The sequence below is a fragment of the Camelus bactrianus genome, chromosome 29 (assembly GCF_048773025.1).
Source record: "Camelus bactrianus isolate YW-2024 breed Bactrian camel chromosome 29, ASM4877302v1, whole genome shotgun sequence".
In the NCBI taxonomy this organism is placed as follows: domain Eukaryota; kingdom Metazoa; phylum Chordata; class Mammalia; order Artiodactyla; family Camelidae; genus Camelus; species Camelus bactrianus.
Window position 1 is genome coordinate 11,461,540 of NC_133567.1, and position 18,197 is coordinate 11,479,736.

An 18,197-nucleotide genomic window follows, 5' to 3' on the forward strand; every position below is an offset into this window, starting at 1 on the left:
AGGCTATAACTTGAATTAGTAAGTTGAATCTTAAAAAAAGTGAAACAAAGCTGAGTCTTTTTTGGGGGAGGGGCATGCATTTTATGATGAAACTGTATGATAGAACAATATGATGTTCTTCATTTCACATTTAACTTCCCTAGTATTTTAAAAAGATTTTGTGGAAGGATATTTAAATGCTTCATTAATTTTCTGAAGAGTCTTTTGATATTGAAACTGCTCTTTTATGAAACACCCATCTAGTTGTCATCCTTGTCAATTTTCTTTTCTCCCACGGTGAATGGGTCTAGTTCTGATAGACCCTGATCTGTCAATGCCTTGCATATGAATGGGGAGCTTTCAAGGCCTCCTGTCATCTTTCATCTTTTCCAAAATTATGGCTTCTCTCTGCAGTCAGTTTGTGTTTTTTTGGACGCTGACATTCAGCGTTTAGTTGACGAGACGAATTAGATAGACCCTGGTGTTGGCAAGGAGAGCTGATGATGGGGTCAGATAATTAGTGAGTAGTTTCCTATCACAGTGATTTTTGCCACCTCAGAGCTGCAGAAAAATCAGTAATGAACCCTTATGCAACCTATATTAAGAGAACTTCTTGACATGAAAAAGATTTATCCTTTCAAACAGTCCAGATGTAGGTTAGCAGTGTTATTTTTATTGGGCTTAGTGAGAGGAGGGGATTTGTTCTCTTATCACAGTTCTTCATAAATCATGATTTCAATGTTTGAAGGATCATTGGAAATGAGAAAAGAAGCCATAAAGTAAATAGACGTGCTTCTGATTGTCTTTTTGGCTACTGTCATTTTCTGAAGGCATTCTTTGGCACTTAATGTGTCCACTTATGAAATTCATCACGCTTCCACGTTAAATTCTGTGACGATTTTTTTTAGGACTGAAATTTTTTTGGCGGGGAGATGGTGCTTTGAAAGTAGTTTTTCTGGTATGCTGACTATATAATTGGCAGCTAATTATATACCTCAAATTATAAATTCAAAAATCATTCAACTGCTTAGCAAACTGGATTCTGAATTGTTATTCTTTTCTTGCTGGATCTTGTAACGTGAGGCACACACACAAGAAGAAGAGCTGTTGGTGAAGAGTGTTGCCCACAGGGATGGCTCTGGGTCCCAGTCTTTGTGACTGAAGTCATTGTTGGGTCCATCCGTTAAGACTGATCTCTTAGCCATATTGGGAAGTGATATTTAATGGTGCGCTTCATAAATTTGACAAAGAAAATTAGTGGAGAAAGATTGAAACATGAGCCACAGTGTAGAATGAACTGTATAATCAATAATAGACGTACCTGATCGTGAACACACACAGCCATCATCCCTATGTTAATCCCTGTGAATTCATGCCAACTCTCATTTTATTGTTAAATTCGTACAGTGGTCCCACTGCATTTAATTCTGTGTTTACTTATCTATTTCTCCACTGGTGTATATGCTTCTTGGGAGCAAGGGTCACGTCTTATGCTATGGGCCCCCAGTATGTAGGACAGTATCTGTTACAAGCTGGTTGAATGGTAATTAAATGCAGATGTAACTACATTGTAGTTATGTATTAATTGTCATTTTCTTCTCACTGTATTTTTGGCTCTTTTGGTTAATGGCAGTGATTCTGACCTGGTTCTCTTCAGAATCCAATATTTGTTTCATTATCCTGCTAGTTTGATGTTCTGTAGTCCTCTTTGGCATCCTGTTCTGGTTTATTGTTCACGAATGTACCATGCAAGACTTCTCACTTTTTTGTATTAAAGTTGAATATCCTGCAGTTGTTTGACATTCAGTCTTTGTAAAGGTCTTTCTGTAGGACAGGTTCTATTTCCTCTGTCTAATGGACATATATGGGTGAGTTTCCCTCAATATGTGTCACCCTTTGCACTGCTGGATGGTGGTGGTGGAGGAGGACTAAGACAGGTTTGCACAGCTTAGGGGAGAAAGAGAGAAGCTGTTAGAGTGAGAGGAACCTGGTGAGTACGTCTCCTACCACTGGTCACAGTTATTTATTTATGATTACTTCTTACCTTGAACTACCACTCAGCCTTCCTTTCCTGATCTAATAAAAGCAGTCAGGATTAGAACTATGCATGGCTGGAGTTTTACTGTATTTAATTCTACATGTGTAATTCATCACAAGCAGAGTCTCTGATTTTACATGATAAATGTAGCTCCTTAAAGGGAAATCTGAACTAACAATAAATCATCTAGATGATAAAAGTCCATTATTTTGGTTATTTTAAAAATCTTTTTATTATGTAAGTTTTATATATATATGTATATATATATAGAGAGAGAGGTATAGTTGACATACTGTATTATGTTAGTTTCAGGTGTACAACATAGTGATTTGACATTTGTCTACATTGCAAAATGATTACCATAGTAAGTCTAGTTATAGACTGTCTCCATACAAAGTTAGTTCAACATTTTGACTGTATTCCCAGGCTGTACATTACATCCCGTAACCTATTTATTTTATAACTGCAACTTTGTATTTCTTGATCCCATTCACACATTTTGTTCCCCATCCCCAACCACTCTCCCCTCTGGCAGCCACCAGCCTGTTCTCTGTATCTATGAGTCTGGGTTTTGTTTTGTATGTTTGTTTTGTTTTGTAGAGTCTACATATAAGTGGAATCATTCAGTATTTGTCTTTCTCCCTCTACTTATTTCACTTAGTGTAATACTCTCAAGGGTCCATTCATGTTCCAAAGATGACATACAAATAGCCAACAGGTGCGTGAAAAGATGCTCACTAATCATCAGGGAAATGCAGATCAAAACCACAAAGAGATATCACCTTATTTTTAGTTATTTTCTAAAGGAACTCCTAAAAGACAGCAGAACTCTGAATCATATACGTAAAAACATTATTTAAAAATATCTTTATTAAATATGTGTAGATACATATTACATTAAATATAATGGCTTTAGGGCCATTCAAAATTAATGACTTATACAAAGCCCTCTTATTTCTTAAAAATAGTTCTTTCACTCAAATGTTGGTTTATGACTCTAGGATATATCACTACACTGTTCAAGTAGCTCATTTTCATGGGCAGTATTTTTGTCATGGTCACAATTTTTTCACAGCACAATAATCTGCTCTCTCTGACATCTACAGAGTGACCCATGAAACAGTCTACAAAGCTAATTTAATTAATTTTTTTTTAATTTTAGAAAGAGTGTCCAACTTGCTAGAGATTTATACCAGAAGAAAATGTTAACACATTGTTGGCATATTGTAGCAATGTTAAAAACCTTCCTTTAGTAGTAACCTAGATCAAAGTATTTATTATACATGATTGCTGAATAACTAAATATGTGTTTGCCAAAGAATAAATATCTAGGTTAAAAATTTGCATTGATTTTTAAAATGAAGATGAAATACTAACCAGGTGGAATAACATTTATTATGCAGATTTAAGTGAATATTCAGCGACGAGGAGAGGTATCGTGGGTGTAACTGAGACCGTGGAACATGTGGTCAGCACCTCTTCGGTCCCGGGCACTGGCAGGCAGCTGGGACTACCTGGCAGAGACCTGTGCTCACCTTTCTTTCCGAGTTAGCAGGGTCACTGTCCTGCACACTTGAGCACTGAGCTCAGGCTTCTAAAGCAGTGTTGCTCAAAGTGCTGATAGAATCCACAGTGTGTCAGAATCTACTGGAACAGGCTGGGACCCACCCCAGATTTACTCATTTTCCATCTCTGAGAATTGTCCTGGGGAACTTAAAAGTTTTAACAATCCCGTCACGCTTGTCTTCCAAACTCTGAAATTTGAGAACCATTGTCCCTTCTCTTCCAGCGATCTGCCTGGTGTGTTTTATTGCTTCCACATTTTTTGTTTTCTAGCTCATTTGTCTGGCATCGTCATTTTGATAGACTCCAGTGCTCTTGACTGTTCCCTAGCAATCTGATGCTTGTAGACGTACCTTATTTCAATTTTGTAGCTTGGCTTTTTTTTATCCCTAACGCCAGAAACACTCCTGCCATTTCTAGATAAATGAAAAAATTGCACATAGTTCTTCAAAATATCATAAACATCACTCATTCCAAAGATAAAGCCATGAGTCTTTGTTTTTTCCATTACAGAGGAAGGTAGATTATATTATGTAAGTGAAGGGGAAATATGACACAGCGTTAGTTAAAAATGGACATTTATTAAGTGTCTGCTTGCAGATAAGATGAGTGAAAGGCATTTCATGATTACATGCGAGACTGTATCTACTCTTGGCCAAATTTTCTTCAGTATTTATAATACTGTACATATCTGTGTTTCTGAATTTTTAATGATTTTTAGCCGCCATTGTCATAGAAATAATGCAGATTCAGTCCTGATAAGTCAAAGGCACAGGGGCCATTCTTTATCCTCTCAAAGATAAAAGTGGTATAAAGAGAAGTACTGTAAGACTTTCTTTTAAAATGAGATTTTTAGCCAAATCTGTGTGTTTTGACAGCGTCTTTTAAGAACGTAAACATTTCCCTAGGAATTAATTTATATTATTCATGAAGATACGTCATGTGATGGTAGTAGATTCCCTTGGTAGAAGACAGTAGAGGTGATGCTGTGCTGATTCCTCAAGCCAAGATCCGTCATCTCAGTAACGGAAATGTCTCAGCAGGATTTAGTAAAATGTGTGTTATGGGTATATTGTAAGATATACTTTATAGTATAACCATGAATTCTAGAAACTCTGGATGGTTGGGTTTGATGTCCTTACTTCATACAATTTCATTAATTGATAATTAGGCAGATGCTTTGGGTTGCTTATGAAAGGAAGTGTTGATCTTGAAGAGGTTAATCAATCTTACTCTGATTTTTGATCCAGGAGCTAGGAGCTGGTGGGAACTTACAGTGATGCCTTAAATATAATATGTCTGTGTATTAGTGAGAGGTTCGAGAGTTTGCTATGAAGTGAGTCTGGATTAAATGAATAAAAAATTCAACCTGTTGAAGTATAGAATAGAATAGAAAGACCTCGGGGCACTTTGACTGCAGGGGGACTTTGAATCAATGGTAGGATGGGGATATTAATAATATGTATTGATATATATATGGGAGGGGACTGGAGAAATAAGAATATCACTATATTCTTAATTTGCCAGCTCACATCCAAGTGATTGTATTCACTTCTGTTACGTATTAAAGGAGACTCTGACAAGCTGGAGAAGGTCTAGAGGGGGTCCACCGGGATCTTCCAGGTTTCTAAAATCCAGCCATATGGTCAAAAGGCAATGGTGTTTCAGAGCCTGGGAAAGCAGAAGGGAAGCATGTTAGCTATGTTCAGATATTGGTGGGCCTATCATGTTGAACAGGGTGTCCATCCACCCCAAGGAGAAAAAACAGAGTAAGCGAGTGAAATGGTGGTAGACATTGACTCTACAGTAAGAAAAATCTTTCTAACCATTAGGCTCGTTAAATAAAAAAATGAACTATCTTATGAGGAAAGGAACTTAATTTTACTGGAAGTATCCAAGAGTAAGCTAGAAGGCCTTTTTTGTCAGAGCAGGAGTCAGTGTTCCTTGAGGCAACAAGATGTATCCACCCTCAGTAACTTGAGAGTAAGAGAAATAACATGGTCTTCAGTGAGTGAAACCATAAAATCAGCATAGAGCGAAACACAGCAGAGATAAGAAATAAAGGAAACAACCTTGCAGAATCAGATCACCTTCAGTGCTGGTAATAATAACTACACTTGCCTTTGTCGAGTCCTGTCTATGTGTTAGGCCTTGTGCTGGGAGTTCTGAATATATTGTCTTGCAAATTCTCACTCTGGCTGTATACGTTAAGCACAATTATTCCTTTTCTGCAGTGGTTTGAAGGCATAAACATAGCTGCAGAATCAAAGGAGCTAATCAGAAGTTTGACTTGTTAGTATTTAAAGCAGAGAAAAAGGAGGAAGCAAGAAAGATCTAGGAGAGAGAGACACACAAGGAGAGACAGGCTTTGGACAGTCTTGTCCAGGTGATGGACAGAGTCTCACTGCTTACAAACTCCCCTTAAAGCCAGCTCACCGAGATTCTTTCTGATTATGATAATGGCTTTCCAGAGAGGTTAAGCTCACAAAGGGAGATTGTCTTGGCCATAATCATGGGACCATTCAGTGTGTGTGTTAGTTATCATCTCAGTTATCATCAAGAATAATATATCCGCTTTCTGTTTTACTCATTGGTCCCCATGAGTTCTTCAGAGCTGGGACAATATCTCCCCTGAGGCTGTGTAAAAGGATGGAGTAAATGACCTCTAGCCATTATAGTTAGCTCAGATTCACATTAAATTCTCCTTACATTTATTCATAAAGATAATAACCACAAAGAAGTCAGGAAATGTATCATTAGTAATTCTTTCACTTAGGAACCCATCTGTGAATAAATACCTACATATTTAATTTGGGGAACTTATTTTGGAAGACTTGCTAATATGCAAATTAGGGTAATATTTGCAGTAGCCCTTTTATAATATAACCAATTATCTTCCTGCCTTGGCACTCATGGGCTACTGAGTGGAATAGTCTAAGGTGAGGTGCTTTGTACCTTTTGCTTAATTGCTATTGATAAAGCCACTTTTCATAATGTTGTGTAGGTCCCTTGTGCAAAAATCAACGTGATGTTTTCTTTTTTTAAAACATTTTTATTACTATCCTATCTTAATTTTTTTCTAAGGTAGAGATGGTGTTCACTGTAAATCAGAAATCACTGCCACTGCATTTGGTGTTTTTATTTATATTTGATGATAGTTTTTGCTCACTTATCACATGACAAAATAAATGAAATTGTGTAAATGTTGATAGATCTCTATCCTTGTTACGAAAGGACAGGAGAGGGAAATAGCTAAACTTTAAAATGTGTTTGCAATACAGATTCTCAGATTTAACACAATAACCCTGTCTTAATTAATTTCCCTTTTGTGGAATTTCTTATTATAGTTATATGAGTTGTCATTTTAATTTAAAATTTTATAATTGATCAGAAAACCTATCTCCATTGTTATTGTGGAAATATGAAATTAAAATGAACATCCGGAGTTGTAAATATCAAAAATGAAAATTAAAGCATTAAGTTTAAAAAGAAATCAGAAATTTGGTCCTCAGTTTAAAGAGACCAGATACATTTAAAACTGAAGTGTTCTTGGAGATCACACTTACCAGGTCTCTACTGAAAACTTCCTTCTTTTTTTTTTTTTTTGTGGTTTTTTTTTTTTTTTTGGCCCAACTCAGTGCATTGGTTATGACAGTCTAGGTTGTAGAAACAAAGAGACTGCAGCATTTATGATGGCTCAGAGCAGGTGCTTGTGATCAGCTCACACAGCAGCCCACTGTGTGTGTTCTGCTCAGTGGGCAGTTTTCCTTTGTTGATGACTCAGGGGCCCAGGTTCCTGCCCTCTTGTGGGTCCTCTCAGCTGCAGTGGTTGGCACTCATGTTAAAATCAGTTTTGTCACACTAATCACATGACCTTAGCAGGCACTCAGTAAAGGTTTACTTAACAAGGGAGTGTGCCGGTGCAACTTTTAATAACCATGGTGAAAGATTCTGTGGAAGGTTGCTCTCTTTAAATAGATTTTTTTTCCCTTTTATTTCTTCTGTTTTCTTAGAATCTCTTAAGAGTAGCTGTATTTACTGAAACTGACCAGGAAGAGACTGGAAGGAAGGAGACCTATTTTCAGCGTATAAAAATTTATACTGTTTAAAGTTTTATCCTGTCCATATATTGCATCTTAAAATAAAAACAAATTACTTTTAAGGAGAAAGAAGAATCACACACACGTTTCCCTTAAGTAATCAGACCTTGTTTTCTCCTTTTTTCCTGACGTAGGGGTCCAACATTACCGACACTTGCACTGAAATGTTAATGTGTGGAGTCTTATCGAAAATTTCTTCTGGGAATATTCAAGAACGGGTGTTTTTTCTTTTTGATAATCTTTTGGTGTATTGCAAAAGAAAGCACAGGTAAGAAGATAGACAGGTGAGACTTCAGAAATGATTTATCCATCTCACAGGTTCGACCTTTCCTTTGTGCTCCCAGGAACTCACGATCTCATCAGTAAACTTCCACGTACTCTCAGCCTCTTCTCCCTTGCACCTTGAAGAAAGGGAGCAGATTAAGTTTAAAGCCAAAAAATAATTAAATTGTTGTGTCTGTACCTTAATGGGCCTTAAAAAAATTCCATTTTACCATCTGTGATAATGAACCTGTTTATTTCTTTTCGTATGCTTTTCTAAATTCTCTGTGTTTGGTAGCAAGATTGGGATTACTAGAAATGGGTTTTAGGACGATCTAGGAGAGGTTGTTAATTTTACCTGTGTGAAACTCTTTAAAAAACTATAATGTGATTCAAGTTGTTTAGGTGCAATTATTTTCCCCCCAACTGTAGTGAAGTATAATTGACAAATATAATTGTTTAAGATATTTAAAGTGTAAGTGTACAGCATGATGACTTGATACATGCACACATTGTGAAAGGATTCCCCCATCAAGTTGATTAACGCATTTATCTAGGTGTGGTTATTAAAGACATCTGTTTGACAATGAGATCTTTTTTCATTACAGTTGGTCTCATCCTTATGTATGTATATGCCTGCCGTCAAGGTCAGAGCCTTTGCAAAATTAACAGTGTACAAATGACGTTAGAATTAATGGTCTCACGGCTGAAATTGTTAAATAAATTAAGCAACAGGAAAGGTTTTACAAAATTAAAATCCTGCTCTTTAGCAAATAGCCTTCATGTTTGTATAACATAGACCAAATACATAGTTATTAAAAATGGAGATCACTAAATAAATCTGTGTGTCCTTTCCCTTCTTGAATTGGAGTGTTGTGAATATACCATCTGTTTCATTCCTTTTAGAACACTTCATCTCCATTACCATATACTTCCTAAGATCTAAAGAGCCTTCAGAAATTATGAATAAACTGAATCTTTTCTAAGCTTTCTTAATTTTGTAATTACAGGAGGCAGGGACCTGGTGAATTTACTTTAATTCTACCATTACATTCTTTAAAGAGTTGAGTGCTGGATTAGTCACCTGAGCTCTAGATATTTCTAATGCTTCTAATCTTTGGGGAAACTAGTTTAAAAATAATGTATTGTGCAGTATTCGGTACCTATAACATGACATTGCTTAGTTTGGCCGGTTTAAGATCTCTGTAAGATACTATCATAGTGTGTTTGGGCTTCTGCAGTTTACATTTTATATGCAATGTGGTTTCTAAACTATATATCCCTGTCTGTAGCAATAATTTATTCATTTTAAATGCTGCATAATATTTCATTGGTTAAATATAGCACAGTTTAATTATTCATTCTCCTATCAATGGGCCTTAGGATTATTTCCAGTTTTTCCATTATTGTGAACATTGCTATACATGTAACCTGGTGACCTTAAAAACTCGTAAGGAGGGGAGGCCACAGAATCTAGTTATGCAAATACTCCACACCACAATATAGAGCAAAATTATTTTGAAACCAAAGGTTTTTCAATCTTTATACTTCAGTAGGGTCATTTTCTGAAGGGACCAAAGATCTCTCTATTTGAGCTAAGTGTTACAGTATTGATCAGACACTTAACTGGAATTTCATTTTAAGTATGAATATCTACCAGTCAAGAAAAATATAAAAAAAACCTGTGCAGAGTTCACAGCAAGATCATGAAGAAAATCAATGCCTTGGAAAATAGGACCTAAAGATAGATTTATATATGTGTATTTGTATGTATGTGTGTGTATATTTATATGCCATAATTATTTGCCTGTGACTAAAACTGCTATTGAGGATATTAAGGTTTTAAAAATGTGATTGATTTTTAAAAGTGTGATGCGCCAACTTACAAGAAATTCTTTTTTGTGAGACTCCATGATACTGGTCCCCCCTGAGAGAATGCACAGTTACCTGTGTATTAGTCTGCCTCGCATTCTCCTCCCTCTTTGGCCTCAAAGCCAACTTTTGTAGCTAGCTGGCCTGAACCGGTAATTTATTGCGTGTGTGTAGGCTTCTTACAAAGGACATTTATAGGTTGCTTTCAGAATGAACATGGACTTTCAGGATTGACAGACACTTAGATGGATTACTCAGTTTGGTTTTTGACAAAGTTTTGATGAGGGTTTAGGATGTATAGGCTAGAATATGCTCACTTTTCTAAAGGAACTCCACGAGTATGATAGCACCTTGAGACCCTGCCCTGCAGCCAGCCCTTCCTCTCCAGGGCAGGCGTCGAACTGCAGAGGAGAGGAGGATAGGGAGCCTCCCACTAGTGCACTTTACCTCTTAGCTTTTGCTCAGTGTGTCCACATAACACAACACATTAATAATTATTTCAGCATATTAAATTATTAGCAGACTTTGGCAATGAGTCACATGGAAATAGTTCGGGTCAACTGAAATCTCCTGAACAACTAGGTATTCCTGAGTCTTCTTGAATTATTTCTTAGAATTTTTCCTCTTTAATCTATTTAAATAAACCCAGTTTAAAAAACAGTCTCCCCTAAGTGTTCAGTGATTCAAGTATAAAAATTCATTATTACAAATGTTCATCTGGAAACCTGGATTTTTTTTTTTTTTTTTGCTTTGTGTTGCATAGCTTTTAAGATTAAAGGCTGGTACTAGTCATACTATACACAAAGTTTTGAAATATTTTGTGCTATTTTTAAAATGAGTAAGATCTTTATGAAGGATTATAAATGTATTGAGAGACTTGTCCATCAAGTATACAGTTAGCACATCATAAAACAATACAGGAAAGATATTTTACAGCTGGATAACACTTAACCTCCCACACAGTCAGCTTTCTTTGAAGAAGGATCGTAAGTACTAACTGAATTTTACTAGGGCTTGAAAAAATAGGAATCACCATTTAGTTAAAATGAGAAATGGAGGTGAGAGAAATCAAGTGAAATTGTAAATCACCAGATTTTAGTGTCTGTCAGAGTCTGATTGCACATCACACTGAGCAGAAGCGCCAGATCACCCTCCACCTGGATACTGTCCTTAGCCCAGAGCTTCAGTTTATTTAAAAAGCTAATACGTACGTCACATCTTGTAAAGCAGCCAGCGCTGTTATGAATGGGGGGACACAGTAAAAAAACACCAAGAGCCTAACATTTGATGTTGTTGACCGAAATGGTATCTCTTTTTCAAAGACCGGCTTAAAATATATTGCTTTAACACTGTTTTGCATTAAGTTTAGTAACAAAGTTTTTGTGATTTTGTCCCATTGTAAGACGGTTGAAGAACAGCAAAGCATCTACAGACGGACATCGGTATGTCTTTCGTGGCCGGATCAACACAGAGGTGATGGAAGTGGAGAACGTGGACGATGGCACGGGTGAGTGATCGGCAGATGAAGCGTGGCATGGAAGAGTAAGCTCCTGTGTAAGGCAGACTTTTCGCATGAATAATTCATCTGCAGTGAATTTGAGCTTAGAAATATTTTGTTAGGGAGAGCGATTGGAGGAGAAAGGCAGGATAGGGAGAGGAGAACTATTTTAAAATGAAAACTTACATTTGGCTGAAACATATTAAACACTGACATTAAACACAGACACAAAAACAGCTGAGAGAGTCATAAAGTAGCGGTAATGTACATACTAGGACATTACATCATGTATGTAATAGTGCATAATAGTGTCGAAGGACATGCACGGTTCCTAGTATAGAGAGTATGAATGCAGAAAATATTTAATGAATGGATTGATTTTCTTAAGTTGTACTGTTTTATAAGTATATATGTGATATTGTGTTCCCATCATTTATTCCTTGTAGAATAGAGCAAACTCTAGACTTGTTTTAGCTCTACAGCTGTTATTAATATAGACAGGTTGTCAATTTGCTTGTACAGGAGGGTTGTGGGTGGAGGAGGTTTGTGTGATTTTAAGCACTCATTGTAAGTGCTTTATTAGTCAAGCATAGGATGTTTTTGCTCTGTAGATGTGAAGGTGTGGACTTTTATAAGTATATTCATGAACTCATGATTAGTCACAAACATCAAGTAAAATGAGGTTGAAATAAACTATTCTTCTATTTGAAAAAAACATTGTCTGTAATATGAATGCTGAGTAAATTGAATCACATCTTTTCCCAGAATTTTAACTAGAATTTCAAAAGTACGCTTCTAAGAAAAGACAAGATGAAATAAAATACTAATTAGTTAATTAAATGTTAATTATTGCAAAATGACTTTTATTCTCATATAGAAACATGTCTTTATCATATTGCACTTAAACATGGGATTGAGGCACAGAGTAGCTCTCCCCTCCCATGTACTTTCTTTACCATCCTGGGTCCCAGAAGAGAGAAAAATGTTTATAATCTGTCAGGAGCACAGTTTTTCAAATGCTCACCTGTGTGCCATTGCCCTGTGCCATTGTTAGCATCCTAAGAAATTGTCCAGTACTTAGAATAGGAACCCATGATTGCTGCAAGTCGGGGGAAAATACGCAACGAGTAAGACTCAGGTGGTGGCTGAGATGGGGCACTTAGGTCAGGAACCAAGTCATCGTGTGGAGACGTTCCTTCTTGGCTAATGGTGGGATGGAGGTGTGGAGCCCTGCCAGACAGCTGGCACAGGTAGAAATCCCTTTCTCTGCTGCAGACTGTAGTAAGTTGCAAATACTCCCATGCTAATATGCGGGACCTAGGAGGCTATCTGTCCGCAGCGGGATGTACACGTTATTTTTTTATAAGGTGGCAGTAATTCATTTGAATGCTTTCTAAGGAGACTATTTATTGACATTTAGAAATCTTACCTGTGTAAAATGTGCTTCAGTAACCCGAATGCTTAAGACATTGTGCTTAAGACATTGAGGCGGGAGGAAGTGGGGTGGGGAAGGCAGGCCCAAAGGGCCGCTCTCTCCTCTATTGGCCCCTTCTGCCCCTGGTCGAACCACCTGTTCTCCTGTTGCCTCAGCCCTCTCTGTTTTTTTCCCTTTCTCTGTTTTCTCAGGGGCTCAGAATTCCTGTCTCTCACGTCCTTTTTTCTCCCCCCAGACAATGTGATGGTTACCACATGTGACATCCACACTGGGAGTCTAAGTGAGCTTTATACTGATTACCATGATGACTGTGCTTATGGTATATGGGATACTGGGGCATTAGGTATGGAAATGTGAGGGCACAGTGCCTTTGGACACATGGGCATCACATGCCGTCCTCAGCGTACCTGTGTCAGATGTAGGGGAGTGAGAGTCTGTGAGGAGTGATGGAGCTTTTACATAAATGGTCCTTGGAGCCAGTACCATGAAAAAGTTCTGTTAGTGTTGGTAAGATCCCAGCCTTCAGAGGCTCAGTGTCTGGGGAATAGGAGGATTGTGGAACAAGACTTAAGACCCTGGTGGGTATGAATTAGTTGGGGGGCCAAGGCATTACAGTGTATTTAGTTATTTAGTTGTCATAAGTTAATTGTCTGATGGTACCTCTTAGCATGAACTTCAATGCTCAAATTTCACTGAAATGTGACAAAGAAATTCATTAGACTTTATTTCCTCTTAAATTTGCATAAGCAGCATGTTGCAGGAATTTGGCTGCAAATAGTTGTTACAAGGTCAGTTAGAGAAATTTTAGGATGCAACTGGATACCTTCCCTTAACTTCCTGCAAAGCAGATTTATTTTTCTCACGAGTGTGTCCACTAGGTCTTTGGGGAAAGCGAACATTCTCTGCCAGGACTTGGAAATTCAAAAAGAGTTTTTGAAGATGGGTAGGACCTCGAAAGCCAACTGATATACCCTGCTAACATTTGAGAGGATGAAAGCGAGGCCAGGTGTGAGAACTAACTCGTCCAAGCTCACCTAGCCGTTTGGTACAGAGCTGAGGCTAGAGTTGTGGTATTAGGGTCCCACATCCATGACTTGAGAAGTACAGAGCAGAAATGCCGTATGGGTTTGGAATCAATGGGACCAATTAGAGGGCTGTGAATGGACAGATATTAGCGTGTGGAGATTAATTTTGGTTGTTTACTTCTTCTAAGAGGCGATCTGGGTGCTGCACCAACTTTCTCCTTTCTTGTCTTCTTAGTCATTTCCATCATAGAGTTTTCATTTCTTTGTGATGAGCTCGGCTTTTAAGTCTTCTTGTTTTGTGCACCATGAGTGGGAGCTCTGATGCTGATAGATCCCGACAGAGCTGATCAATGTCCACATGTCAGGTCCTCCCACGCCTGGATTCTGGATAAGCTGAATGAGGGATTGGCAAATACCCATCAGGCTCATCGACTCATTGTTGAAACCAAAACCAAACAATAACTACACTATATTGAGGTGTGAATAATAGTAATGAATTAATCAAGATATATTTTAAAACATGCCTAGAATTCATGAGGAAAAATTTACATGCTTTCCCATCTATGGGACTATATTATAGAATTCCTGAGTATTTTGGTAACGGTAGGTATAAGTAAAATGCTTTTCTTTTCTAAGAGGCTTCATCACACAGCTGATTGCATTGATTTAGCTTAAAATTTACAGAAGAAATAATTGTACTTGGAAAGAGATTAAACTTTCAGTGAGTATATAACTCTCTTAAATCTTTTTGAGAAGTAAGTAAATTTAATTATATTTTTATTTGTGATGCTTAATGATTTGGATTATATCATAGTTATATATAAGAATAGAAAAATTTTAATTAAATGATGGTATGATGGGCAGAAGTGTAAAGATTCGTGTATTTCTTTTAATACATCTATGATACACATTATTTCCCGAGTTCAAGGAGGATGGGAGCCACTGAGGTTGTGGCCAGATTTCCATTCTACTAAACTCTACATCCAATTCATTTCAGTGAGTTCTAACTTGATTCCTCTTTGAAGATTCTTCCTGGGGGGGTAGTAGTTTGATCATGGTGCTATATGAAATATCCAGCTTAAGAGCTGTCATAGGAAAGCACTCAGCCTTTTGGAATTAATTTTCATGGTACAGGCTTGGAAAGCCCTTCAAAAAGTAGCACAAGATCATTTGTATTCTCTCTTAACAACTAGTTTATTTGTGTGGTTGGGCAGAGGGCAAGACTGTTTGTCCTCTAGAAAATGTGATCTGTAGTCTGGGATTGGGCAAACCATAAATTGTAATATGATAGTCAAATTTGAATTGGGTAAGATGGAAATTTTTTATTCTTAAAAATTTCTTTAAAAATGAACAGATTTTTAAAGAAATAGTTCAGCTGTCATTTTTAATATGAATATTTGAAATCTTTTAAAGATGTTGAATGCATTATTTTTATGAAACTAAATTTTGCTTATGGAAGAAAACTTGGAAATCACAGAAAAATAGGCAAATGAAAAACACTAGATAATCTCATCAATTAAAGATAAATGATAAAGTTAAAAAGATGTTTCTTCAATTTGCCTTTGGTGCACAGATTAAAAAATAACTTCAAAAATGAACTTTATAATTTTGTATCCTTTTTCACTTAAGTAAAAGCATTATCTTAATGATAGTCCTCTTTATCTTCAGATCTTATCACCAAATAAATATAGTTTTTATTCAGTAGTCAACAGTCAATGGAACAGATAAACCATAGTTACCTTAACAACTAGTATTGTTGCATAAGCTGGATTTAATACATTCTTAATTAAAAAGCAGCATAATGTTACAATATTGAAAAGAGTACTGGGAGCATAATAGTTCTTTTCGGATATACACATTTTCAACGTTACTCATTTAAGGCTGTGTTTTGGAGAATTTAAAAAGGTCAGTGCAGGAGCTACTTTTTAGAGGTTTTAGAAGGAAATATTAGAAACTTTTTCTCTCATAAATAATGTCATATATGTTGTTTTGGATATCAGAAAAGTTTCTTTTTTTATTTGGCAAAATTAAAGATTTATTCTAAAAAATAATTTTCTTAATATTAAGTATTTATAATGTGAGTGTGTTATAATTTTAAAAATTTCTCTTAGAAATTTACACATTTGCATTGTTGATCACCAGAATGCAGGTTAAATACATTATTTAGACCCTAGTTTCCTGATATTTTGAATAGTAAATTCTGCCAGTTTCTTCCCTTTTCTAGCCTAGCTGTGTAATACTTGGCTATTGTCCATCTTATTAAAATACAAGTTATTGAAGGGATATCAGTGTATCCTCTGAGATTTATAGTTAGTTCTATCAGCTTTGGAAAAACCTCATCTCATTATACAAAGCTTTGTAGAATTAAGAGTAAGGAATTTGCAAACTACAGCTTCAAAGTAAAAGTGACTTGTTCAGGACTGACTCTTGGATTTTTTTCTTTTTTGAAAAAAATCAGTGACCAGAGACTGTTGAATATGGATATTCCACATTTCATGAATATTAATTTTAATTCCACCTCTTTTTAACACTTCCTGTAAAATTAATATTTTAGACCCACTGAAATTTACAAACTCTGTTTGCTGGCAATTAACAGATTATTTTGTTATTCTTTCATTCAAAAAGCATTTTGCAATTCCTCCTAAGGAAAAGCACTGTTGGACTTTTCTGTGATCTTAATGAGGGCATTCTTTATTGATAAGTTTAATTATTATTTTATAAACTGAAGATATTGAAATATGTACTATAAAATTATGAAGCTATTTATATATCACTAAGTCTTTGAAATAAGTGAGAAAAAATTATCTATTTTGTATAAAATGGATAATTTAGTAACTATGATATCACAAAATATTTATACTGCATTTGGAGGCCTGTTGTATGTTTAGACACCAATGTGTGTATATACATGTATATGTACACACGTGTGTGAACATGTTTAAAATTATTTATGATTTTTAAAATTGGCATGATAGAAGGTACTTGGCACATAAACTTTAAAAAGGAACATTATCTTTTCATTTTAAGTTATTAGGTGACACAAACTGTTCTTTTAAAACATTGTATCCATACAACAATTCATCTGTTACTTGAGATAGTAGATTTGATAGTCAGCCGATGGTCTTGCTCCCTGTACATGAAATGGTAGCCACACGCAGGCACATGCTGACTTGTCTGCTTCTGAGTTAATTGTGCAATTTCCAAGGGAAGTTCATTTGCACAGGCTGGAGTGGTCAGGCAAGGCTTCCTGGAAGATGTGGGTACACTTTACAAGGACGTGAGAGGCGATGAGGCAGAGAACAGAGCGAGGAGTTTTGGCGACAGCCTCGGCCTGGAGACTCGTAAGTATTCACAGGACAGGGAGGAAAGCAGCAGACAAGAGTGGTGAGAACACATTGGAACATAGTGGAAAATGCCTTGCCTCGATAGAGTGGGGTCAGTCTAAGGAAAATCTCTAAAGCAAGCCTGCATGTGTTGACTTGATTCAGCAGTGAGCTACGGAAGGCTTTTGAGCTAAGAAATGGCTAATGAAAAATATTTGAGGAAAAGTCAGCAGGGTGTGAGGAGGGTAGTGCCAGGCTTATGAAATCCAGGGAGCACAGGAAGCAAGACCCAGGTTACAGAGGGGGCTGGCTCAGGGCACGTTCTATACTGAGCAGGGTCAGAGCATCACTCTGGTGAGTTTGGCATGTGAACTTGAGCTCCCTTGTGTGCTGTGGGAGGAGTACATGATGCTCATTTTAAAGGAAGGCCAATATTTTATCACTGCAGGCTGCATGTGGTTCCTGTGGTTTTCTTATCTAGAATATGGTTAGAGGGGTAACAACACTGGTGGGAATACAGGACCTTTTAAGCTGCAGAGCTACCGTTCACTTAGCAATCGTGGCCTGATGTTGGAGGAAGGAAGAGAGTCTGAGAATCTTGTGCTTGTTTGTGATACTGGCTTTGTAAGGTGACAACTTGGGGGAGGAGGGTGTGGAAACACATACAATCTTTTTTTTTCCCCTACCATTTTATTATAATTTCTTAGTTGGTTATTTTATAAGTATTGAGGGATTGTAGTGTAATTAGGGACTAATAATTTTTACTACCTTACTAATTCCACGGATACTTCTCTGACATGTATTGTGAGGACTTTGCATAGGAGATGTGAAGGTAGGAAGAAAAGTACAAAAATTCCTTTTAACAACAGGTGGTTATTTCTTTATTGGGGAAAATCCTCTGCCAGTTTAAATCTGTATTATCAGAAATTGTTATCTGGTATTTATGAGATTATCACATATACATACATTTTACAGACCAATATCTAATATAATTCTATCCTGGCTCAAATGTAACCTGAAGTTTTTAAAGAACCCCCCCCCCCAACTATACAGAATCATTTGGTAATGCATTTTTGGAACAGTTATTCTGCTCACAGATAATA

General features: G+C 36.7%; 1 protein-coding gene across 4 annotated transcripts in view; it reads left to right on the forward strand.

Moving 5' to 3' along the window:
- PREX2 (phosphatidylinositol-3,4,5-trisphosphate dependent Rac exchange factor 2) overlaps positions 1–18,197 on the forward strand; it is a 232,966-nt gene that overhangs the window by 77,135 nt on the left and 137,634 nt on the right. For all 4 annotated transcript variants that reach the window (XM_074354995.1, XM_074354998.1, XM_074354997.1 and 1 more), the window contains 2 exons: positions 7,815–7,948; positions 11,217–11,320. In XM_074354995.1, the coding sequence (XP_074211096.1) occupies positions 7,815–7,948; positions 11,217–11,320 (238 nt within the window). The remainder of the gene's footprint in view (positions 1–7,814; positions 7,949–11,216; positions 11,321–18,197) is intronic.